Here is a 27,540-nt window from a genome sequence, read left to right as displayed (position 1 = left end):
AATGAATGCGAGTTCTCTGCTGGGTGAATGGACCCTTTCAAGGCACACAATGGAATTGTGTGTAAGAAAATTAGCGGCGAGTCCAACTCAATAAACGCTTTGGATGAAGGGTTCGGTCGATGGCAGGCGCGGTTGAAGACAATATTGTCAGAGGTGTCACCTGACAATATTTTCAATGCAGACGAGACCGCAATTTTCTTCAAGGCCCTGCCAGACAGAACTCTTGAATTCAAGACAACAGCATGTCATGGTGTAAAAATAAGCAGGGAACGCCTGACCGCTCTGGTATGCACCAATATGAGTGGCACTGAGAAGATGCCTCTTGTTGTTCTTGGGAGAGTGCAAAACCCCAGATGCTTTAAGCATTTGAAGTCCCTGCCAGTAACCTACAGGGCAAACAAAAAGGCATGGATGACCAGTGCCATATTCTCTGAATGGGTGCGAAAGCCGTTTCATCTACAAGAGAAACGGCAGAAAAATTGTCCTTATTGTTGACAACTGCTCTTCACATCCTGACATGAGACAGTTGAAAGCCATCACCCTCGTCTTCTTACCCCCCAACACCACATCGGTTCTTCAACCCATGAACCAGGGGATCATCCGATCCATGAAAGTTGCTTCCAGGAAGAGGGTTAATGTTAAGAAGATGAAGGCGCTCGACACAAACATCGTGTACGCAATAAACGTACTGGACGCACTGCATATGATGAAGGCCGCGTGGGATGATGTCAAAAAGACAACGATCGCCAACTGTTACTGCTGCGCCGGTCTGATTCCGGTAACCGATGACACCATTGCCACCGACGAAGAGCGAAGTGACCCTGATGACGACATACCCCTGGCCAAACTTGCCGCAATCATGGGATCCATAACCATGGATGAGTATGTCGACATCGACAAGGATGTCCCGACATCACAGATCATTGAAGACGACGACATCATCAAAGACCTACTAGAACAGCGCTCGGCAGAAACAGCAGACGTCTACTCCAGCGATGATGACAATGACAACGACTCATCAACCACAATAGACACCGTTTCCCATCAGCAAGCGGCATCCTTCATTAGCGGTATTTGAAGCAACAGACAGACAGCAACGTGTTCTACAACTACATCGACCAACTTGAGAGATACTTCAACAATAAACAACTCAACAGAAACAACACAGTGCAGCAGGACATAACAGTGTTCTTCAAAAAAGACTGAATAGTGATTATTTTAAGTGTTCCGGTGTCCTCTTATACTACATGTGCTATGTGCTATTTTGTGCTATATTGTGCTACATTAAGTATTTAGCTGGATCCCAGTAACTTCAACATAGCTGTGTTCTACTGTATTTGGTAGTGTATATGTCTGGCTTTGCCTTGCTGACAAATATTCAGGCTATGCGGTGATATTGATGTATTTCTTGCTGACCAACATTCTTGCTATTTGGTAGTGTTTATGTCTGGCTTCTGCTGACAACATTCAGGCTGGTAATATTGATGTCTGTCTTGCTGACCAACATTTTTGCTATTTGGTAGTGTATATGTCTGGCTTCGCCTTGCTGACAAACATTCAGGCTGGTAATATTGATGTCTGCCTTGCTGACCAACATTCTTGCTATTTGGTAGTTTATATGTCTGGCTTCGCCTTGCTGACAAACATTCAGGCTGATAATATTGATGTCTGTCTTGCTGACCAACATTCTTGCTATTTGGTAGTGTATATGTCTGACTTCTGCTGACAACATTCAGGCTGGTAATATTGATGTCTGCCTTGCTGACCAACATTCTTGCTATTTGGTAGTGTATATGTCTGGCTTCTGCTGACAAACATTCAGGCTGATAATATTGATGTCTGCCTTGCTGACCAACATTCTTGCTATTTGGTAGTGTATATGTCTGGCTTCTGCTGACAAACATTCAGGCTGATAATATTGATGTCTGTCTTGCTGACCAACATTCTTGCTATTTGGTAGTGTATATGTCTGGCTTCTGCTGACAAACATTCAGGCTGATAATATTGATATCTGCCTTGCTGACCAACATTCTTGCTATTTGGTAGTGTTTATGTCTGGCTTCTGCTGACAAACATTCAGGCTGATAATATTGATGTCTGCCTTGCTGATCAACATTCTTGCTATTTGGTAGTGTATATGTCTGGCTTCTGCTGACAAACATTCAGGCTGATAATATTGATGTCTGTCTTGCTGACCAACATTCTCTGTTTTTTGGTAGTGTATATGTCTGACTTCTGCTGACAACATTCAGGCTGATAATATTGATGTCCAACATTGCTGACCAACATTCTTGCTATTTGGTAGTGTATATGTCTGGCTTTTGCTGACAAACATTCAGGCTGATAATATTGATGTCTGTCTTGCTGACCAACATTCTTGCTATTTGGTAGTGTATATGTCTGGCTTCTGCTGACAAACATTCAGGCTGATAATATTGATGTCTGTCTTGCTGATCAACATTCTTGCTATTTGGTAGTGTATATGTCTGACTTCTGCTGACAACATTCAGGCTGGTAATATTGATGTCTGCCTTGCTGACCAACATTCTTGCTATTTGGTAGTGTATATGTCTGGCTTCTGCTGACAACATTCAGGCTGATAATATTGATGTCTGCCTTGCTGACCAACATTCTTGCTATTTGGTAGTGTATATGTCTGGCTTCGCCTTGCTGACAAACATTCAGGCTGATAATATTGATGTCTGTCTTGCTGACCAACATTCTTGCTATTTGGTAGTGTATATGTCTGGCTTTACCTTGCTGACAAACATTCAGGCTGATAATATTGATGTCTGCCTTGCTGACCAACATTCTTGCTATTTGGTAGTGTATATGTCTGGCTTCGCCTGACAAACATTCAGGCTGATAATATTGATGTCTGCCTTGCTGACCAACATTCTTGCTATTTGGTAGTGTATATGTCTGGCTTCTGCTGACAACATTCAGGCTGGTAATATTGATGTCTGTCTTGCTGACCAACATTCTTGCTATTTGGTAGTGTATATGTCTGGCTTCGCCTTGCTGACAAACATTCAGGCTGGTAATATTGATGTCTGCCATGCTGACCAACATTCTTGCTATTTGGTAGTGTATATGTCTGGCTTCTGCTGACAACATTCAGGCTGGTAATATTGATGTCTGTCTTGCTGACCAACATTCTTGCTATTTGGTAGTGTATGTGTCTGGCTTCGCCTTGCTGACAAACATTCAGGCTGGTAATATTGATGTCTGCCATGCTGATCAACATTCTTGCTATCTGGTAGTGTATATGTCTGGCTTTACCTTGCGGACAAACATTCAGGCTATCTGGTAATATTGAATTGATGTCTGCCTTGCTGACCAACCTTCTTGCTGTCTATAAGACTTGATGACTGGCTGTGTGAATGCATGGAAAGCTTGATGTACATGTATGTAAGACTTGATGACTGGCTATCTGTTTGTGTGGTAATCTTGACATCTGGCGTGCTGGCTTGGTGACTTGCTATATGTCTGTCTGTTGGTGATCTTGATGTCTGGGGTGCTGGCATGATGAATGCCTATCTCTTAATCTGGTCAACTTGATTTCTAGTTTGCTGGACTTGTCATTTGTCTGTCTGGAAAACTTGATGTCTTGTTTGCTGGGATTCTGAGTGTCAATCAGTCTTTCTGGTAAACTTGATGTCTACATTAAATGATTTCTGACTTACCAATTGTCTGTATGGTAAACTTGATGTCTGCCTTCCTGGGTATCCGACTTTCATTTGTCTGTCTGGTAAACTTGATGTCTGCCTTCCTTGGTATCTGACTTGCCCTTTGTCTGTCTTGTAAGTTTGATGTCTGCCTTAAACAGTTTCTGACTAGCCATTTGTCGGTCTGGATAACTTGATGTCTGCCTTGCTCAGGGTATCTGACTTGCACTTTGTCCGTCTGGTAAATTTGATATCTGCCTTAAACAGTTTCTGACAAGCCATTTGTTTGTTTGGTAAACTTGACGTCTGCCTTGCTGTTTTTAATTTCTTGATTGCTTGCTATCTCTCTACCTAGTAAACTTGTCTGTCTAGAAAACCTGATGTCTGCCTAGCTTGGTTTCTGATTAGCCATGTGTTTGTCTGGTAAACTTGATGTCTGCCTAGCTTGGTTTCTGATTAGCCATGTGTTTGTCTGGTAAACTTGATGTCTGCCTAGCTTGGTTTCTGATTAGCCATGTGTTTGTCTGGTAAACTTGATGTCTGCCTAGCTTGGTTTCTGATTAGCCATGTGTTTGTCTGGTAAACTTGATGTCTGCCTAGCTTGGTTTCTGATTAGCCATGTGTTTGTCTGGTAAACTTGATGTCTGCCTAGCTTGGTTTCTGATAAGCCATGTGTTTGTCTGATAAACTTGATCTCTGCCTAGCTTGGTTTCTGACTAGCCATTTGTTTGTCTGGTAAACTTGATGTCTGCCTAGCTTGGTTTCTGATAAGCCATGTGTTTGTCTGGTAAACTTGATCTCTGCCTAGCTTGGTTTCTGATTAGCCATGTGTTTGTCTGGTAAACTTGATCTCTGCCTAGCTTGGTTTCTGATTAGCCATGTGTTTGTCTGGTAAACTTGATCTCTGCCTAGCTTGGTTTCTGATTAGCCATATGTTTGTCTGGTAAACTTGATCTCTGCCTAGCTTGGTTTCTGACTAGCCATGTGTTTGTCTGGTAAACTTGATGTCTGCCTAGCTTGGTTTCTGATTAGCCATGTGTTTGTCTGGTAAACTTGATGTCTGCCTAGCTTGGTTTCTGATTAGCCATGTGTTTGTCTGGTAAACTTGATGTCTGCCTAGCTTGGTTTCTGATAAGCCATGTGTTTGTCTGATAAACTTGATCTCTGCCTAGCTTGGTTTCTGACTAGCCATTTGTTTGTCTGGTAAACTTGATGTCTGCCTAGCTTGGTTTCTGATAAGCCATGTGTTTGTCTGGTAAACTTGATCTCTGCCTAGCTTGGTTTCTGATTAGCCATGTGTTTGTCTGGTAAACTTGATCTCTGCCTAGCTTGGTTTCTGATTAGCCATGTGTTTGTCTGGTAAACTTGATCTCTGCCTAGCTTGGTTTCTGATTAGCCATATGTTTGTCTGGTAAACTTGATCTCTGCCTAGCTTGGTTTCTGACTAGCCATGTGTTTGTCTGGTAAACTTGATGTCTGCCTAGCTTGGTTTCTGATTAGCCATGTGTTTGTCTGGTAAACTTGATCTCTGCCTAGCTTGGTTTCTGACTAGCCATGTGTTTGTCTGGTAAACTTGATGTCTGCCTAGCTTGGTTTCTGATTAGCCATGTGTTTGTCTGGTAAACTTGATCTCTGCCTAGCTTGGTTTCTGACTAGCCATGTGTTTGTCTGGTAAACTTGATGTCTGCCTAGCTTGGTTTCTGATTAGCCATGTGTTTGTCTGGTAAACTTGATCTCTGCCTAGCTTGGTTTCTGATTAGCCATGTGTTTGTCTGGTAAACTTGATCTCTGCCTAGCTTGGTTTCTGACTAGCCATTTGTTTGTCTGGTAAACTTGATGTCTGCCTTAACAGTTTCTGACTTGCACTTTGTTTGTCTGGTTAACTTGATGTCTGCCTTAAGGTTTTAATTTTCTTGATTGCTTGCTGGCTATCTGTCTATTTAGTAAAGTTGATTGTGTTGATTGCTAGCTGTCTTTTTGTCTGTCTGGATTATTTAGTTGTCATCTGTTTATATGTTAACTTGATGTTTGTCTGTCTTGTTTTCTGAGTGTCCATTATTCTGTCAGGTAAAGAAAAGTATGACTTACTGTAAACATGTAGGAGTGAATGGTTTGGTTTAATCATTTCTGTTGCTAATTGATTTCGGTCTAAGCAAAATTTGCCTGAATTCTTAGTATCATTATATAAGGTTTGTTTATTAATTTGTATTTTTTCCATTTTTAAATTCAAAATCATTTCAAACATATTCTAAAACATTCTATTTAAAGTAAAAACAAACCTTTAATGAGATACCACTGGGAATGCTGTTCCAATAGGAAATTTTGCATGCTGAAAATAATTATTCAGCATACCATTAAAGACGCTGATTTATGGAAATGAAGGTGCCATCAGTTTTGTTAGAAAATGGAAGCCTCACGTGGTTCCAGGGTTCGTAGTTTCAAGTGTTCAAATAATTCTATACATTTTCTGGCGAAACCCTTCGCTGGAAATTCCAACATTGCAATTAGACATTGGTCGAGAGAAAGTACGTTGTCTCATGAAAGGCACAGTAAGAACCGAATGAATTAATTGGTTTCCGTGGTAATAGAAAAGAATTTTTCCTATTTTCTTCACTCATCAAAAAAAGTCCTACTGTGGTTTCTAATTTGCACATTGAAAACCTTGTTGAACAAGAAGGACTCAATCATTTATATTTAACGTCTTTAGCGAAGATTGTTGAAAGCTTTTAGCTTTTTACGCACATCATTTGTGCCAGAGCTAAAATTGCAAAATGTCATAGTCAGTTTCCATCACAACTAATTTCTTTAAATGTACTGACAATACAAAGAGAATTAAAATAATGGCAACGGATAAAAAGGAAACTATTTAATTCTCTCGTTAACCAGCTAGAAAAATTGACTTGACGTTCGGTAGTAAGATGGGCATGGTTGTCATATGTTTTCTTCCTTTCAAATTACATTATTTCATACAATGGTTTTCAAATCGGTTTATATTTTAAAGGTACAAAGTTAAGATAGATGCACCAAAGAAAAGTATTCATTTTAATGCATTATTATGTTTAATTTAATTGACCTTAATGATCAAAACAAACTATGATTTGTGTACAGATAATATACAAATATTAGGGATATTTTTACGCTATTTCTAAGATATTTGATGCCATAGAGGCATTAATTGAAAACCCCATTGATAAAGGCTTAAAATTATCAATCTACGCAAAATGCTTTTTTTTGTTCTGATCATAGAGTTAAGCATAAGAATGCATTGAGATTCATATATGTCTTTTTGGCCATCTATCCAGCCTTTGTACCTAACCGTCACATCAAATCAAGAGTGGTTGACCATTTTTAATTTTTTGTTTGCTTTTTCCTAATGATAATTTTTATTGGGGAGGTCCTTAAATAAGGAATTGATAATGGTTAATTCTTTGACAAAAGTTAATAAAAAGGTTAAGCTAGTTATTTTAATTGCTTGAAATATTATGAACAGTATGCAGGCCTTCCATTGAGGCTCAGGTTTGTGCAAGTGTATGGATTGTAAAGACAGCTGAGAGCTGATATAACCACTCTGGAGTCTGTTTTCTTGGCAGAAACCAGTGCTGCATGTGTCCGTTTTGAGAGGTCTGGAGAAAGCTCCTCGAGGGGTATCGAACCCTCAACCACTGTTCACCTTAGGAGTACATTAAACATAATGAGCTCTCTATTAAATAAAGGCAAATAAGCTCTGACCTTTTTAAGCAACTATAGTAGTCTTTTCATGTTTTCTTTTCAAATACAATATTCATGAGATGGTTTGCTATTAATGTTTTAGCTAATATTTTCAACGTGACGGTATTGTTAAAGCCTTCGTGTCATGATGCTAAGACTTAAAAGATTGCCATTACTCAAAAAACTGTTAAACATGTCAACATGCAACTTGATAAACATGTTCACGATATCGATATGCACATTATTAGCAAGTTCTATAACTCTTTTTGTCAGGTTATGCTACTTGATTGACTGAGAGAATGATTTGTGTTGAATCTGTTTGTTGTGCTTTTGTTAATACCTGTAGCCTTCTTAACAAATGAGTTTATTAATATTTGAATGATTTAATTCCAAGTATTTGGTTTTCCATTTGCAGATTGGATGAGAAGACATCAGAAGCCCTTATTAGGACCCTAACAAAGATTGTGTCTGCCAATCCAGGGACGCTGGACAACAACATGTGAGTGGGAAATACCTGTGTATGTCTGTGGTGTTGAGGTTAGGTAGGGGGGGTTTGGTTGGGTGGGGTAGGTGTGTGGAGGTCAGAGGCCCTTATTTAGGGTCCTTTTAAAGATTGGCACCAAAACAGGGTCACTCAACAACAACAACAACAACAACAACAACATTGAAGTGGGTTAAATACTTTTATCTAATGTTTGTGTGTCTGTGCTATTGAGGTTTAGTAAGGACATGTGATTGGGTGGTGTAGGGGTGTAGACATCAGAAGCCCTTATTAAGGGATTTTATAAAGATTGGCACCTATAATACAGGGCCACTCAACATCAACATTTCAGTGGGTAAAATACCTTTATCTACTTTTTGTGTGTATGTCTGTGGTATTGAGATTAGGTGTGATTGGGTGGTGTAGGGATGTAGACATCAGAGGCCCTTATTAAGGGATTTTATAAAGATTGACACCTATAATACAGGGCCACTCAACATTTCAGTGGGTAAAATACCTTTATCTACTTTTTGTGTGTATGTCTGTGGTATTGAGATTAGGTGTGGTTGGGTGGCGTAGGGTGTAGACATCAGAGGCCCTTATTAAGGGTTTTTATAAAGATTGGCACCTACAATACAGGGTCAGTCAACAACAACATTTGAGTGGGTACATTAAATACCTTTATCTAATGGTTGTGTGTATGTATGTGGCATCGAGCTTAGGTAACTGAGGGTCTGAGTATAGTAGTGTAAAGGTTACGAGGAGCTAGCTAGTTATTTTGAGACCCATATTTCCACTCATACAATTAAAATAATGTAGATATAATGATTTTGATGATAACTTTAAATTGTCTCTTAAACAAGTTTCTCCTTAACATGTGACTATAAATGACTTTGACTAGTTGGTTCAGCAATGATAAAATTAAAATTTTCCAAAGAAAATGGAGTAACATAATAATAAAATTATCAATTAACTGTGAATATTAGTATCAAATTTTGGAGATAATTATTGACTCTGAGAAATTTGATTCACAAAAATATGGTGTGTTTTCTTAAAATTGTTATCCTAATTTTGGTTTTCCTAATTGCTATGACATGTTTTTTAAAACTTCCCAGAATAATGACAGCAGGAATAACGGTGAACATAACAGTTTCTTGACATGGAAACAAAGATGGTCTCATATTTCTAGAATACATTTGTGATTTTATTTTATTTTCATTGTTGTGCTATTTGGCACACTGTCTGCTAAGTCATTGATATACATACTGTACATATAGATATATCCCGGTAGTAATTATTTTTCTGATGATTTTTTTTTATTTATTATTAAATATTCCACATTACACAATACAATTGATCATATACATACATAATTTATAACATATGGTGTTTATTATGTAATGCTTTTTAAGAAGTGAGGGTGGTGTCGATACAGAAAAGAATAGACATTTTTATATTGTTAAACAAACTGATAAAAAAAAAAAAAAAAAAGACAAATGATGATAGCTTCGAAATTAGAAACATAAAAAAAATTAAACCCATCATTGGAGTCTTATTATATGACAGTTTTAAGCCAGATTAATTTCAGCGACATAATCTATAACCTTAAAATTTATCAGGGGTTTTGTAGTAAAGATGTAAAATCTGCACATAAGTTGTATGTTAGAGGAAAATTGAAATTCAAAATCACACCTTTTTGCAGCATTACTCATAGAACAATGATAAATTAGGTAAGCAACCCTGTGCCTTTTGGTGCATCATGTTTGAACTTCATATCAAAAACTAGGTATTAATGCTACCCAGTGCCATTCGATGCCTCTTGTTTGAAGTTCCTATTAAATTCTGGTGAACAACTAAGTGCCATTTGGTGCTTCTCATTTGAGTTCCTATTAAAGTTAGGTGAGCAACCTAGGACCCTTTGGTGTCTCTTGTTTGAAGTTGCTATTAAAATTAAGTCATTTGAGTTCCTATTAAAGTTAGGTGAGCAACCTAGGACCCTTTGGTGTCTCTTGTTTGAAGTTGCTATTAAAATTAAGTCATTTGAGTTCCTATTAAAGTTAGGTGAGCAACCTAGGACCCTTTGGTGTCTCTTGTTTGAAGTTGCTATTAAAATTAAGTGAACAACTAAGTGCCATTTGGTGCCTCATGTTTAAGTTTCCTATGAAAACTATGTAAGCAACCCAGGGCCATTTGGTGCCTCTTGCTTTAAGTTTCCTATGAAAACTAGGTAAGCAACCCAGGGCCATTTGGTGCCTCTTGCTTTAAGTTTCCTATGAAAACTATGTAAGCAACCCAGGGCCATTTGGTGCCTCTTGCTTTAAGTTTCCTACGAAAACTAGGTAAGCAACCCAGGGCCATTTGGTGCCTCTTGCTTTAAGTTTCCTATGAAAACTAGGTAAGCAACCCAGGGCCATTTGGTGCCTCTTGCTTTAAGTTTCCTACGAAAACTAGGTAAGCAACCCAGGGCCATTTGGTGCCTCTTGCTTTAAGTTTCCTATGAAAACTATGTAAGCAACCCAGGGCCATTTGGTGCCTCTTGCTTTAAGTTTCCTACGAAAACTAGGTAAGCAACCCAGGGCCATTTGGTGCCTCTTGCTTTAAGTTTCCTACAAAAACTAGGTAAGCAACCCAGGGCCATTTGGTGCCTCTTGCTTTAAGTTTCCTACGAAAACTAGGTAAGCAACCCAGGGCCATTTGGTGCCTCTTGCTTTAAGTTTCCTATGAAAACTAGGTAAGCAACCCAGGGCCATTTGGTGCCTCATGTTTAAGTTTCCTATGAAAACTAGGTAAGCAACCCAGGGCCATTTGGTGCCTCTTGCTTTAAGTTTCCTATGAAAACTAGGTAAGCAACCCAGGGCCATTTGGTGCCTCTTGCTTTAAGTTTCCTATGAAAACTAGGTAAGCAACCCAGGGCCATTTGGTGCCTCTTGCTTTAAGTTTCCTATGAAAACTAGGTAAGCAACCCAGGGCCATTTGGTGCCTCATGTTTAAGTTTCCTATGAAAACTAGGTAAGCAACCCAGGGCCATTTGGTGCCTCATGTTTAAGTTTCCTATGAAAACTAGGTAAGCAACCCAGGGCCATTTGGTGCCTCTTGCTTTAAGTTTCCTATGAAAACTATGTAAGCAACCCAGGGCCATTTGGTGCCTCTTGCTTTAAGTTTCCTATGAAAACTAGGTAAGCAACCCAGGGCCATTTGGTGCCTCTTGCTTTAAGTTTCCTATGAAAACTAGGTAAGCAACCCAGGGCCATTTGGTGTCTCTTGCTTTAAGTTTCCTACGAAAACTAGGTAAGCAACCCAGGGCCATTTGGTGCCTCTTGCTTTAAGTTTCCTACGAAAACTAGGTAAGCAACTCAGAGCCATTTGGTGCCTCTTGCTTTAAGTTTCCTACGAAAACTAGGTAAGCAACCCAGGGCCATTTGGTGCCTCTTGCTTTAAGTTTCCTACGAAAACTAGGTAAGCAACCCAGGGCCATTTGGTGCCTCTTGCTTTAAGTTTCCTACGAAAACTAGGTAAGCAACTCAGGGCCATTTGGTACCTCTTGCTTTAAGTTTCCTACAAAAACTAGGTAAGCAACCCAGGGCCATTTGGTGCCTCTTGCTTTAAGTTTCTTATGAAAACTAGGTAAGCAACTCGGGGCCATTTGGTGCCTCTTGCTTTAAGTTTCCTACGAAAACTAGGTAAGCAACCCAGGGCCATTTGGTGCCTCTTGCTTTAAGTTTCTTATGAAAACTAGGTAAGCAACTCAGACAATTTTCCGTGTCTCTTGATCACAATTTATTCCAGAGTAATGTCCCTGGCAACAGTGTTTCGATATGCTGAGACCTACTCAGGTCTTAAATTTGATCGCACAAATAGCAGTTGAGTGTCATAAAAAGCTAGCTCAGGTGGAAAAAAACCCAACTTGAAACTGGAAGCAGATTTATTGTAAATGAGCATATGTGGACCTTTTGTGGTGCCGTGATGAAATTCCTTGTATTGTTGAGATTTTGTGATTGGATTCTTTTACTGATACTTAGTCTTAAAATTGTATTTATTGGTACTTCCGTAAAAAACGTAGAATGAAAAGGTTTCATATTATATTGTTTTCAGCACAATAAGCTGTTCTCTTGTTTTGATAATTCCAGCGGAATGATTATGACCGTCACTGACATACCTGGACAACAGGTGTGCTGTGTGTAATTTTCAGCATAACAAGCTGATGAAGCTTATTTCATTAAGTCAAAAATCTAAACTTTAACTTGATTTTACGGAATAAAAATTAGTTGATCATGATAATAATAAAGGTTATTCCCTATTAAAGCCCAAACACTATTGATAAAGTAAATATTACACAAATTATACCAATACAAAAATACTGAGCTTTAAGCTTATTCCTGTTACAAGGGACTGAACATGTTTTGAGAAATAAGGGCCTAATGTAAGTGTAAAGTGTTACATGGTTTAAAGCATCATCATAAACAAATTTGTTGTATAATCATCCAAGTTTTAAAAATAATATGTGTGAGTAATATACTTTTCACTGAAATGAAGAAAGAACAATATTATCATATCCCTAACAAGTAGTTGTGTGGCCGGCTATATAGGGATCAGAGGCTTGGACGTTTGGAAAGGCCTCTGACATCGCAACAAATCTACTTTCCACCATTTCTCCGTATGTTTATGAGGTATTTACTTTAAACTTAATAAACAGATAGATCTCATAGAGGAGAAGGACCATAACTTTGTCTGCAGTTATTGCCCTTTGGTAAGTTCCATACTTATTTATTGTCCAGAGCATAACTTTGACAGTCTTTGAGTTATTGACTTCAAACTTCATATACAGATATATTTCATTTGGGGAGAAGTGCAGTGTACAAGAACCATAACTCTCTGTGCAGTATATTTTGAGTAATTGCCCTTTTATTATATTCATACTTTTTTTTGTCCAGAGCATTACTTCTTCGAGGTATTGACTTCAAACTTCATACACAGATAGATCTAACTTAGGACAAGTGCACTGCCCATGAACCATAACTCTGGGTGCAGATATGGCAGAATGTGGATGCCCTTGTTATACTATTTTTTTACTTCCCTCCATAATTTTATCTTTTTTTGAGGTATTGACTTCAACTGTACAAAGGAAACATTATTTTGTGTTTGGTCAACTTAGTTAGAAACCATGCTAAGCTTACTAAAAAGAAAACTTCATGCCTTATTTCCTGATGTTATAGTCCTTATTGCTATATAGTAGGACCATTTACTGTATTGATGCCTTCTCACAGACATAGGGCATTCAATGAGCATACATCACTCCCAGTGATATTTCTTATAAGGTGGTGAAGTGGGGGGTATTAATGAAATGCAGTGATAGCTCTAGCTTTGAATGAAATTCATTAGCTTAGCGGCACACAATGATCTAAGCTAGGCAATAATTTTCATTCTGGTGAAATATTTCTGTTGCTCAGTTTGTGTGCTGCGGGTGTGAACTGGTGGGCACCGATTGCCTTGATCAGGATGATGTTCAAGCAGCTTACAGTATTACGGCAACTATCAAATGGTGATGCTGTGTTGTACTCAGCCTTATGGTTTTGCAAGAAAGATATCAACATGATCTGAGTCAATGGGAGCAGCTTAAGCAGATGTCGTATGGATGAAGTGGAGTAGCGCTCTGACTCGTAATTATAAAATAAAAGTGTGACTTTTACACTGCAAATGATCCTTTTGTGGAGATTTTGAATATTCCGTCAAGAATAATCTTACTCATGTTTCCTTAATTCTTGGGGAGAAAAATGCAAATTGTTTTTATCTCATCCCAGAATCTTCGTTGGAGTTTACTGATATTTGGCAATATTCTTGTCATTCCAAATTGCTTCTATGTACTGTCAGTGTCTCATTAAAGGTCAATTATTTGTTCACTTAATCAAATAGCAACTTGTGTGATAAAATCAAACAGGAAACAATGTGCCTGAATGATCCCCAAGAAAACCAATGAACCCCAAGAAAATCTATTGATGCCAAAGAAAATTCTCAGCCTTGTCCCAGTGTAAATCCAGAAATGTGGGATAATTTGTGCTCTGGATCAATATTGTGCTCATTTGGTAGAATCAAGCTTTAAGACCTGATTTTTACTGGTTATGGCCCAATTAAGATTAAATCTCATCTAAAGACAATTTCTGTTTAAATACTAGCATTAAGGCATCCATGAGTAGGTCATGAAATGAAATTACATCGCCATTACTTTTAATTGAGTTTAATTAAGTTTCTTTTAAGACAAATGGAAATAACACATTGTCATGCCTTTAAGACTTTTCCTGTTACATACTTTTTGTAATTTATCATTTTTTTGTTATTTATTAGCACCATAAAAGTTGCACTATTGCATTACAAAAGATATTTCCAAAGATTAAATGAAAACTACAGAGACAAGACCAGTTGTGAAAACTTCAAATATAAACCCTGTTAAGAGGAACAAAATTGGGCCCAAACAACACTGAACATCAGACGCAAACATAGGAACCAACAAACCAAACACCAATCAAAATATGATGGGATAACCGCCTTGGAACAGTCAAGTTCCCTTAGGGTTTATACTAGTTTTATTCTAGTTTATACTTGTCCCAACATTAAACACACACCCAACACACACCCAACACACACCAAATACACACCCAACATACACCCAACACACACCCAACATACACCCAACACACACCTATCACACACCCAGCATACACCCAACACACACCCAACACACACCAAATACACACCCAACATACACCCAACACACACCCAACATACACCCAACACACACCCAACACACACCTATCACACACCCAGCATACACCCAACACACACCCAACACACACCCAACATATACCCAACATACACCAAACATACACCCAGCATACACCCAACACACACCCAACACACACCCAACATATACCCAACATACACCAAACATACACCCAGCATACACCCAACACACACCCAACACACACCCAATACACACCCAACATACACCCAGCATACACCCAGCATACACCCAACATACACCCAACATACACCCAACATACACCCAGCATACACCCAACAGACATCCAACATACACCCAACATACACCCAACATACACCCAACATACACCCAACATACACCCAACATACACCCAACATACACCCAACATATACCCAACACACACCCAACACACCCCCAACATACACCCAACATACACCCAACATACACCCAACATACACCCAACACACACCCAACACACACCCAACATACACCCAACACACACCCAACATACACCCAACATACACCAAACATACACCCAACATACACCCAACATACACCCAACATACACCCAACACACACCCAACATACACCCAACATACACCCAACACACACCCAACATACACCCAACATATACCCAACACACACCCAACATACACCCAACACACACCCAACATACACCCAACATACACCAAACACACACCCAACATACACCCAACATACACCCAACACACACCCATCACACACCCAACACACACCCAACATACACCAAACATACACCCAACATACACCCAACATACACCCAACATACACCCAACACACACCCAACATACACCCAACACACACCCAACATACACCCAACATATACCCAACACACACCCATCACACACCCAACACACACCCAACATACACCCAACATACACCAAACACACACCCAACACACACCCAACATACACCCAACATACACCCAACATACACCCAACATACACCCAACATACACCCAACATACACCCAACATACACCCAACATACACCCAACACACACCCAACATACACCCAACATACACCCAACACACACCCAACATACACCCAACATATACCCAACACACACCCAACATACACCCAACACACACCCAACATACACCCAACATACACCAAACACACACCCAACATACACCCAACATACACCCAACACACACCCATCACACACCCAACATACACCCAACACACACCCAGCATACACCCAACACACAACTAGCATACACCCAACACACACCCAACATACACCCAACATACACCCAACATACACCCAACATACACCCAACACACACCCAGCATACACCCAACACACAACTAGCAAACACCCAACATACACCCAACATACACCCAACACACACCCAACATACACCCAACATACACCCAACACACACACAACACACACCAATCACACACCCAACATACACCCAACATACACCCAACATACACCCAACATACACCCAACATACACCCAACACACACCCAACATACACCCAACACACACCCAACATACACCCAACATACACCCAACACACACCCAACACACACCCAACACACACCCAACACACACCCAACATACACCCAACACACACCCAACATACACCCAATATACACCCAACATACACCCAACATACACCCAACATATACCCAACATACACCCAACACACACCCAACACACACCCAACACACACCCAACATACACCTAACATATACCCAACATACACCAAACATATACCCAACATACACCCAACATACACCCAACATACACCCAACACACACCCAACACACACCCAACACACACCCAACATACACCCAACACACACCCAACATACACCCAACATACACCCAACACACACCCAACACACACCCAAAACACACCCAACATACACCCAACACACACCCAACATACACCCAACATACACCCAACACACACCCAACACACACCCAAAACACACCCAACACACACCCAACATACACCCAACACACACCCAACATACACCCAACATACACCCAACATACACCCAACATACACCCAACACACACCCAACATACACCCAACATACACCCAACACACACCCAACATACACCCAACATACACCCAACACACACCCAACACACACCCAAAACACACCCAACACACACCCAACATACACCCAACACACACCCAACATACACCCAACATACACCCAACATACACCCAACACACACCCAACATACACCCAACATACACCCAACACACACCCAACACACACCCAACATATACCCAACATACACCCAACATACACCCAACATACACCCAACATACACCCAACACACACCCAACACACACCCAACATATACCCAACATACACCAAACATATACCCAACACACACCCAACATACACCCAACATACACCCAACATACACCCAACACACACCCAACACACACCCATCACACACCCAACATACACCCAACACACACCCAGCATACACCCAACACACAACTAGCATACACCCAACACACACCCAACATACACCCAACATACACCCAACACACACCCAACATACACCCAACATACACCCAACACACACCCAACACACACCCAACACACACCCAACATACACCCAACACACACCCAACATACACCCAACATACACCCAACATACACCCAACATACACCCAACATACACCCAACACACATCCAACATACACCCAACACACACCCAACATACACCCAACATACACCCAACAGACACCCAACAGACATCCAACATACACCCAACATACACCCAACATACACCCAACACACATCCAACATACACCCAACATACACCCAACATACACCCAACATACACCCAACATACACCCAACACACACCCAACATACACCCAACACACACCCAACATACACCCAACATACACCCAACATACACCCAACAGACATCCAACAGACATATAAAAGACATATAAAAGACACCCAACAGACACACATTAATTTGTTTCTTCTCATTAAACAGATGGTGTTAGTTCTAGAAATTATCACACAGTTTTTACTTTAATCTATTCATTTGATATTCAGCAAGGTTCTTTAATTATCATCTTTGATTCAAGATTTTATATTAATAATGAGTCATTCTTTGTCATTTGTTGATTGCAAAAGATTACAAAGTGACAATGTCGTATTAGCAATTAGCCTGGCATTAAACATCATTAAAGCCTACTATTAAGCAAATTCCTGTAAATGGAATTCATTTTACATTTCCTGAATACGTCAGTCCGAGTTTTAAAGCATGTTTCCCTTAAAACCTGATTCCAAAAGAAATTATTTCTCTTTAGCTCCTAATGTGAAGGTTCCTGTCTGCACGGTGTAAAAAGATGGAAAAGGGTTTCAGAAATCAATGTATTTTTTGGTAAATTGACGTTTTTTGAAACTTAATGGAAATTGAAATATTTCTGGTTTGGCTAAGAAGTAGGTTTGCCGTTACTTCATGTGGTAAATAGATAGGGATACACTTACATGGCTCTGGCTTTTGTCTTGGAAACTTGGAAATTAATCCAGAAGTCAAGTCATTAGGGAGAACATTGCTTTTCTAAGAATCGGTACAAGTGAAGGCTGAATTTAGAGAGCCGGATTTTCTTTTGGTAGCAAAGTCACTATTATGTTTGTCAAAAAATGTGGAAAGATTTTTTGCACTCATTAAAACTTGTATATCTTTGCATTAACCTTAAACCTATAAGGCCCATACTGGTATACCTTATGTTTGTAAAAAATGCAGAAAGGTCTTTTGCACTCATTTCCCTCCATTCAACCCCCATCCCTCCCCATCACCCCCTCATCCATTGACAGCATTCTTTGAGAATGAGATTCCAGAGTATGTTGGTGTCTGCGAGTATAATGCCATCTGTGAGTATAATGGCATCTGCGAGTATAATGGCATCTGTGAGTAAAATGCCATCTGTTAGTGTAATGCCATATGTGAGTATAATGGCATCTGTGAGTAAAATGCCATATGTGAATCTAATGGCATCTGTGAGTAAAATGCCATATGTGAGTATAATGCCATCTGTGAGTAAAATGCCATATGTGAGTAAAACGCCATCTGTGAGTATAATGGCATCTGCGAGTTTAATGCCATATGTGAGTATAATGGCATCTGTGAGTAAAATGCCATCTGTTAGTGTAATGCCATATGTGAGTATAATGGCATCTGCGAGTATAATGCCATATGTGAGTAAAATGCCATCTGTTAGTGTAATGGCATCTGTGAGTAAAATGCCATATGTGAGTAAAATGCCATCTGTGAGTATAATGGCATCTGTGAGTATAATGCCATCTGTGAGTATAATGCCATATGTGAGTATAATGCCATCTGTTAGTATAATGCCATATGTGAGTATAATGCCATCTGTGAGTATAATGCCATATGTAAGTATAATGCCATCTGTGAGTATAATGCCAGCATTATTTCCTAAGGAAAAAACATTGTAAAATGAACTGCAAAGTATATGACAGTTATTTAATGTCTTTTTATGATGATGATAATGAATGAATAATAATCAGTGTGAATATATAAGAAGTATTTAAAACTTGTATATCTTTTCTGAAATTAATAATAAAATCAATATTTTCAGGAAAGAATTCTGATATATGGTAAAATAAAACTTTGGTCAGAAAGTATGGAAAAGTTCAGGCATTGAATTTCTCCTAAAGTAAATCAAATGAAGACTTACAAAGTGAGCTTCCATCCCAGAACCATTGTATTTACTTGGGCTACAAAATCACAAAAAGGAATTTCATGTACAAGTGAAATTGAATTTTCTCAGATTTGAATAATACAGCATAGCGGGTTGTGGAGGGTAACATGGTTACGATGGCTGTGACAGTTTTGGATCAATGCCGACCAGAAATTAAGGCTTATCCAGTGTATCTGCCACGTCCAATATCTCGTGATCGGTTCCCTGAATAATTGGGATGCATTACGATTATTTACGGTAGAAAGTGAAAACTGCTCAATGAAGTGCTATAATTGTCATCCATACTGCAGTTATTTATTTCTGCTTGGCCTTTTATGATTATTGAATTTATCTTAATAATTTAAAAAAAGAAGAAGAGTGCCCTGTAAGCTGCATGATGCAAGGGGGTTGCTGCTGACAGTGTTTAAAGACACATTTACTATGAATACTTAACATTTTAACCAAAAAAATGCACTTCACTGCTCATAATCCATTACTTAAAGCTGCACTCTCACAGATTGAATGTTTTGACAACTTTTTTATTTTTTGTCTTGGAATTAGCCAATATTCGCGAAAATCCATAGAAACCAGTTATATAAGACTGCTGAAAAAATAAATAGATCGCAGATTTTTATATGTACGTTCAAAAATTGTTTTATGCATTTTTCTTAAACAGTTTAAGCCATAAAACATTAATTTTCGAATGGAACTATAAAAAACTATGATCTGATTTTTTTTCAGCAATCTTATATCATTTGTTTGAAGATGTTTACGGTAACAAAAATTTGCTATTTTCAAGATAAAAAAATAAAAAAAGTTGTAAAAACGGTAAATCTGTGCGATTGCAGCTTTAACATTAAAGAAAGAGAAAAATACCATTTATCATTTTTTTGTACAAAAGCAGCATTTCAAACTTGAAATGACCTGTAGGATTTGTAGATGCTTCATAAGCAAACAATATCTAAAATTCAAGAAAGAGTTTTTGTGAAAATATGTCAGTAACATGAGTTATTACTGTCAGTATGTAAATATATTTGAGTTTCTGTGAACATGTAGCCATACAATTACAGTCAAACCTGCTCAATATTGCTTAGCTCGATTTCCTTGTTATCTCTAAATTGATGTAAAGAACCGTTTTGTTGTTATTCTATGTAAGCATTACCTTTTGGCTTGATATTTGCGGGGCTCAAAGTATTTTAGCCTGTCCCTGGGATATCAAGCCAACAGGTTTCGACAGGATATATGATAGCCAAATTATCCAAAACACTATAGTAATGAAGTCAAATTTATAAACATAAAAAATGAAATAAACGCCTCAATGAAACGTTATCACCTGATTTTTTTATTTCTTTCAGCCCCATTGATAACAAGCTGAAGATTAACATAGATCCAGTTCTGGCGGGAGTCAATGCATCAGTCGTCGCCCAGTTGGCAAGTAAGTGAACAGTTGGGGTGCAGCTAAGGTCACTTTTACCAATTAATTGCCCCCATGTCCACTATAGCAAGACCAGTAACTCTTGTTTAAATGATTGTTGAGTAATATTCTGTGGCTTTTTGGGAAAAACAGATCACCATTAACAACAAATTGCGATGATCATTGCAGTTTCTCAAATTCCTTTGAACACAATATTGCAGGGTGTGCTAATGTTCCTTACCGTCACATAAACACATACTATTGGCAAAATAAACGGTGCCATATATGAATTTTGTACAAAATAACACGATGTTTACCACAACTACTTGATACATAAATGTAACTGTAAAACTGAGATGTATGTCTTAAAAGCTACTGACAATTTTCAGAATAAAATCACCTTTAAAAACTGTTATTTATTGGGTTATTTCAGAATTGGGGCCATATTCAATATAATTCTTATCCTTATCCTTAGACATGCTCCACTGAATCAATTCATTCCATTGGCCAGTTATTTTTACAATCCAATTAAAAGACTTGGCTTCTAATCTTAAAGTTAGGATAAATCAAATATGGTTATTGAATTCAGACCCTGGTATATTCTTGCATGCACAGTTTCTTAATTCTGCCAGTATATTAACAGGACAGAGAGTTTAAACATTCTACAAACTGTGACTTACATTTTATTGACTAATAAAGATTCAACCTCTTTTATGAAACAAATGACTATGGTCTATTAGAAGAAAGAGTTTTTGATGTACCTCGCAAATGTTTTACAACTGTCATGTTTCCAACATTATGTCTATTTTTTGAAGTCCTTCAAGTAACGGAGTCCACTACACCCGAATGGCTTCTCGGTATCTGTGAGGTTTCTGGAGAATATTGCATACCCTCCACTTAATTGCTACAGAATTTGCTTCTCCACTCCATTATTTCAAGAAGAGAAAAGATTCTCATTCTGATTTAGTTATATTTTTAGCTTCATATTGTCTGTGTACATTATTAGAAACAGGATACCTGTACCACTAAACCACTCTCACTCGCTAAACATAAGGGTTGGTGAACATTTTAACATGGACAATAATACATATATAAATTATTATCAGATGCAGGTCGGATTACTCTAGTAAAGTTTTTATGGAGATATCCCTCTTTGCTCAATATGTAGCTTAATATTTTGGTGTATTTTAGGGATAATGGTCAGCAAAAAAGGAAATTCAAAAATTATTTATCAAAAAGAGATCATAAAAAAGAACCAGATTTTCAGTTTTCATATATTTTAATATTCATCAAGAAAACCCCCATAAGATAAGAATCTTTATACTTTTCCGAGCTGTGGTCTGAAAGTGTGTTTAAAAGACACCAAATCTGTAAGGGTCTTACAGTAACAATATTGATCTGTTACTTAAAACTGCTTCCATTCTCTGATTTCAGTCTTTTTTTCCATCGTCTTAAAAGAACCACAGGCATTTAGAGCCAGAAAATCCATAGCCAAGTCAGGGGGAAGGAATTAAAACTAAGCAGTTCATTTTCTTAGAGTATTTCACCACATTTTGTCACATTTTTTCCAGAAATAAAATCAATGATGACTAATTTATTTCCTTTGATATTAAGTTTTAGATATGTTATAGTTTTTGTTGAGTGCACAACGTGTAAAAAATGCCTTTGTATTTATGCTACCAGCCCTTCAGTCTGACTTATCAGACAAAAATCTTGTTACTTCTCTTGACACAACTCATGGGATATTGATTCCAATTAATCTTAGTTTCATCACTCATGAAACTGCCTTAATAAAACAAGTATTTAAATCCCTTGAAAAGTAACATTCATTGGAATACTTCTTGTTGCCTGAAACTTGGTGACATCACTTGATATCTTTCAGTATAACACAGCAGTTATATCCCTTGATAAATAACATTTCTAAATATCTTGACATGTAACATTCTTGAAATATTACATTGAGATTGTATATTTCTTAACATATAATATTGAGTTTGTATATTTTTTGACATTACATTGAGTTTGTATATTGAGTTTTGTATATTTCTTCACATATAACATTGAGTTTGTATATTTCTTCACATATAACACTGACTTTGTATATTTCTTTACATATAACATTGAGCTTGAATATTTCTTCACATAACATTGAGTTTGTATATTTCTTAACATATATTATTGAGTTTGTATATTTCTTGACATAACACTGAGTTTGTATATTTCTTTATATAAAACTGAGTTTGTATATTTCTTCACATATAACACTGAGTTTGTATATTTCTTGACATAACATTGAGTTTGTATATTTCTTGACATAACACTGAGTTTGTATATTTCTTGACATAACATTGAGTTTGAATATTTCTTCACATATAACACTGAGTTTGTATATTTCTTGACATAACATTGAGTTTGTATATTTCTTCACATATAAAACTGAGTTTGTATATTTCTTGACATAACATTGAGTTTGAATATTTCTTCACAGATAACACTGAGTTTGTATATTTCTTGACATAACATTGAGTTTGTATATTTCTTCACATATAACATTTAGTTTGTATATTTTTGACATAACATTGAGTTTGTATATTTCTTGACATAACATTGAGTTTGTATATTTCTTCACATATAACATTTAGTTTGTATATTTTTGACATAACACTGAGTTTGTATATTTCTTCACATATAAAACTGAGTTTGTATATTTCTTCACATATAACATTTAGTTTGTATATTTTTTTCACATATGATATTGAGTTTGTATATTTTTTTTCACATATATAGGATTGATTTTGTGTATTTTTTGAAATGCAACATTGAGCCTTTATATTCTACTTTTGGTTTCAGGCGACCACAAGAAAGAGCTAGAGGCTGCTACAGGACTCAAGTTTGTAAAGTCCGGCATTGGCAGTCAGGTAGCAAGCTTTATAACCTTTGTCCTTATAAGCTAGAGGCCACTAAATAAATGTCCTATATATATTATATAGTGAATTGACCGATTTGCATGTGAAATAACACTGATTTGAAGCATTTCACAACCCACCACATCATATATAGGAAGAAAAGTCCACTTGTGTACTAAACATTAAACAGTTTTAAAAATATATTTACATTCAATTGGTTGAACTTAACCACTATATATTCGTTAAAGTGACCAAATCAGGTGTAGGGGTACAAACAATGGGGTAAAAAGGAAATCATAAACAAGTATATCCAGAATGTCTTTTAAAGCACAAACCATTTAGCTTCAAAACCCAAACCCTGTCATTTTCTCATCTGCAGCAAACTGTCCTTTTCTCCTCTGCAGCCCACTGTCCTTTTCTCCACATCAGCACCCTGTCCTTTTCTTTTCTGAAGCACCCTGTCCTTTACTCTTCTGCAGCACCATGTCCTCTCTCTTGCAGCACCCTGTCCTTTTCTCTTCTGCAGCACCCTGTCCTTTACTCCACATCAGCACCCTGTCCTTTACTCTTCTGCAGCACCATGTCCTTTCTCTTGCAGCACCCTGTCCTTTACTCTTCTGCAGCACCCTGTCCTTTACTCTTCTGCAGCACCCTGTCCTTTACTCTTCTGCAGCACCCTGTCCTTTACTCTTCTGCAGCACCATGTCCTTTCTCTTGCAGCACCCTGTCCTTTACTCTTCTGCAGCACCCTGTCCTTTACTCTTCTGCAGCACCCTGTCCTTTACTCTTCTGCAGCACCCTGTCCTTTACTCTTCTGCAGCACCATGTCCTTTCTCTTGCAGCACCCTGTCCTTTACTCTTCTGAAGCACCCTGTCCTTTACTCTTCTGCAGCACCATGTCCTTTCTCTTGCAGCACCCTGTCCTTGACTCTTCTGCAGCACCATGTCCTTTCTCTTGCAGCACCCTGTCCTTTTCTCTTCTGCAGCACCCTGTCCTTTTCTCCACTGCAGCACCCTGTTCTTTTCTCATCTGCAGCACCCTGTCATTTTCTCTTTTGCAGCACCCTGCCCTTTTTAAACGCCCGAAGGGTCGTATTATGTTATGGCCTCCATCGTCTGTCTGTCTGTCCGTCCGTTAGCAATTCCGTGTCCGGGCCATAACTTGGTAACTAATAAAGCGATTTTCAAATAACTTTATACAAATCATCACTACATTAAAAGGATGTGTCGCGCACAATTTCCAGGTCCATACCTCAAAGACTAGAATCACCATGGGGGTGCGTTAGCAAATCCGTGTCCGGGCCACAACTTGGTCATTAATAAAGTCATTTTCAAATAACTTTACACAAAGCATCATTACATTAAAAGGATGTGTCACACGCAATTTCCAGGTCCATACCTCAAACACTAGAATCACCATGGGGGGGGACGTTAGCAATTCCATGTCCAGGCCATAACTGGGTTACTACTAAAGCAATTTTCAAATAACTTTATACAAATCATCTCTACATTAAAAGGATTTGTCAAGCATGCTTTCCAGATCCGTACCTCAAAGGCTAATTTCACTGGGGGGCGTTAGCAATTCCGTGTCCGAGCCATAACTTGGTAACTAATAAAGCGATTTTCAAATAACTTTATACAAAACATCACTACATTAAAAGGATGTGTCGCGCACAATTTCCAGGTCCATACCTCAAAGACTAGAATCACCATGGGGGTGCGTTAGCAAATCCGTGTCTGGGCCACAACTTGGTCATTGATAAAGTCATTTTCAAATAACTTTATACAAAGCATCATTACATTAAAAGGATGTGTCACGCGCAATTTCCAGGTCCATACCTCAAACACTAGAATCACAATGGGGGGGGGGACGTTAGCAATTCCATGTCCAGGCCATAACTGGGTTACTACTAAAGCAATTTTCAAATAACTTTATACAAATCATCTCTACATTAAAAGGATTTGTCAAGCATGCTTTCCAGGTCCGTGCCTCAAAGGCTAATTTCACTGGGGGGCGTTAGCAATTCCGTGTCCGAGCCATAACTTGGTAACTAATAAAGCGATTTTCAAATAACTTTATACAAATCATCACTACATTAAAAGGATGTGTCGCGCGCAATTTCCAGGTCCATACCTCAAAGACTAGAATCACCATGGGGGTGCGATAGCAAATCCGTGTCCGGGCCACAACTTGGTCACTAATAAAGTCATTTTCAAATAACTTTATACAAAGCATCATAACATTAAAAGGATGTGTCGCGCGCAATTTCCAGGTCCATACCTCAAACACTAGAATCACCATGGAGGGGGGACGTTAGCAATTCCATGTCCAGGCCATAACTGGGTTACTACTAAAGCAATTTTCAAATAACTTTATACAAATCATCTCTACATTAAAAGGATTTGTCAAGCATGCTTTCCAGGTCCGTACCTCAAAGGCTTATTTCACTGGGGGGCGTTAGCAATTCCGTGTCCAGGCCACAACTTTGTGTTACTACTAATAAAGGAATTTTTAGAAAACGTGTCCTAGCCACAACTTTGTAACCAATAAAGCAATTTTTAGATAACTTTATACAAATTATTGCTACATTAAAAGGATGGTTTGTGAGCACTTTCCAAGTCCTGCTACTTTTAAACTTGTATTCTCAGATCTTCTAAGGAAGTTTCAGATATTCTATTTTTTTTATAAAAATATTTCATTTCATAAAATCTGATTCCATATTAGTACATCCTTCATTGCACTACTTACCAGTATGTATGTTGTTTTACAATTATTCTATGTTGTAAAAAAATACTGTTGAACAAAGGTTTTTATTAGCACTGCTAACTTAAGTATCATTAAAGTTCCAATATTGGAAGTTTAAGCCTTGGGTGTAAACACTTCACACCTAGTAAGCAGTATACTAGCATAACCTAAATGTTTATTAAAGACTTCAAGCCAAATCTTCTTCGGGGTATAATGCTCCGTTTCGCGGTGCTCTTGTTCTCTTTTGCTGTACCCTGTCCTTTTATCCTCTGCAGCACCCTGTCCTTTTCTCATCTGAATCACTCTGCCCTTTCCTCTTCTGCAGCATCCTGTCCTTTTCTCTTCTGCAGCACCCTGCCCTTTTCTTTTCTGCAGCACCCAGTCCTTTTAACTTCTAGAGCACCCTCTCCTTTTCTCCTCTGCAACACCCTGTCATTATCTCTTCTGCAGCACCCTGTCCTTTTTACCTCTGCAGCACCCTGCCCTTTCCACATATTCAGCATCCTGCCCTTTTCTCATCTGAAGCACCCTATCCTTTTCTCCTCTGCAGCATCCTGTCCTTTTCTCATCTGCAACATCTTGTTCTTTTCTCTTCTGCAGCATCCTGTCCTTTTCTCTTCTGCAGCATTCTGTCCTTTTCTCCTCTGCAGCACCCTGCCCTTTTCTCTTCTGCAGCACCCTGTCCTTTTCTCCTCTGCAGCACCCTGCCCTTTTCTCTTCTGCAGCACCCTGCCCTTTTCTCCTCTGCAGAACCCTGTCCTTTTCTCCACTGCAGCACACTGCCCTTTTTCTACTCTTCAGCACCATGCCGATTTCTCCTCTGCAGCACCCTGTCCTATTTAAAAACCTGGCTGATACCCTAATAGTGGATTATGCGGCCGAATGTTACTTTTGTCTCAAATACATGAATTACATCAAAAAAGAGAAACATAGTCAGTTTCAATCTTCATTACATATTTATACCCCCGACAAACAAAGTTTGAAGGGGGTATATTGGAGTCACCCTGTGGTCGGTCGGTCTGGAGCATATCTTAAAAACTACTAGATGGAATTGGATTAAACTTCATACAATGGTAGAGCATAATGAGAGGAAGTGC

At 38.5% G+C, this 27,540-nt stretch overlaps 1 protein-coding gene across 2 annotated transcripts in view; it reads left to right on the top strand.

Moving 5' to 3' along the window:
- Window positions 1-27,540, top strand: part of LOC128234661 (receptor-type tyrosine-protein phosphatase N2-like) — a 150,350-nt gene that overhangs the window by 57,558 nt on the left and 65,252 nt on the right. For both annotated transcript variants that reach the window (XM_052949047.1, XM_052949038.1), the window contains exons 8-10: window positions 7,792-7,875; window positions 20,733-20,812; window positions 23,642-23,709. In XM_052949047.1, coding sequence (XP_052805007.1) covers window positions 7,792-7,875; window positions 20,733-20,812; window positions 23,642-23,709 — 232 coding nt within the window. The remainder of the gene's footprint in view (window positions 1-7,791; window positions 7,876-20,732; window positions 20,813-23,641; window positions 23,710-27,540) is intronic.

This window comes from Mya arenaria, chromosome 1 (genome assembly GCF_026914265.1).
Source record: "Mya arenaria isolate MELC-2E11 chromosome 1, ASM2691426v1".
NCBI classification, from domain to species: domain Eukaryota; kingdom Metazoa; phylum Mollusca; class Bivalvia; order Myida; family Myidae; genus Mya; species Mya arenaria.
Note: the sequence above shows the minus strand (reverse complement) of the source record. Positions and strands in the feature narration are given on the sequence as shown.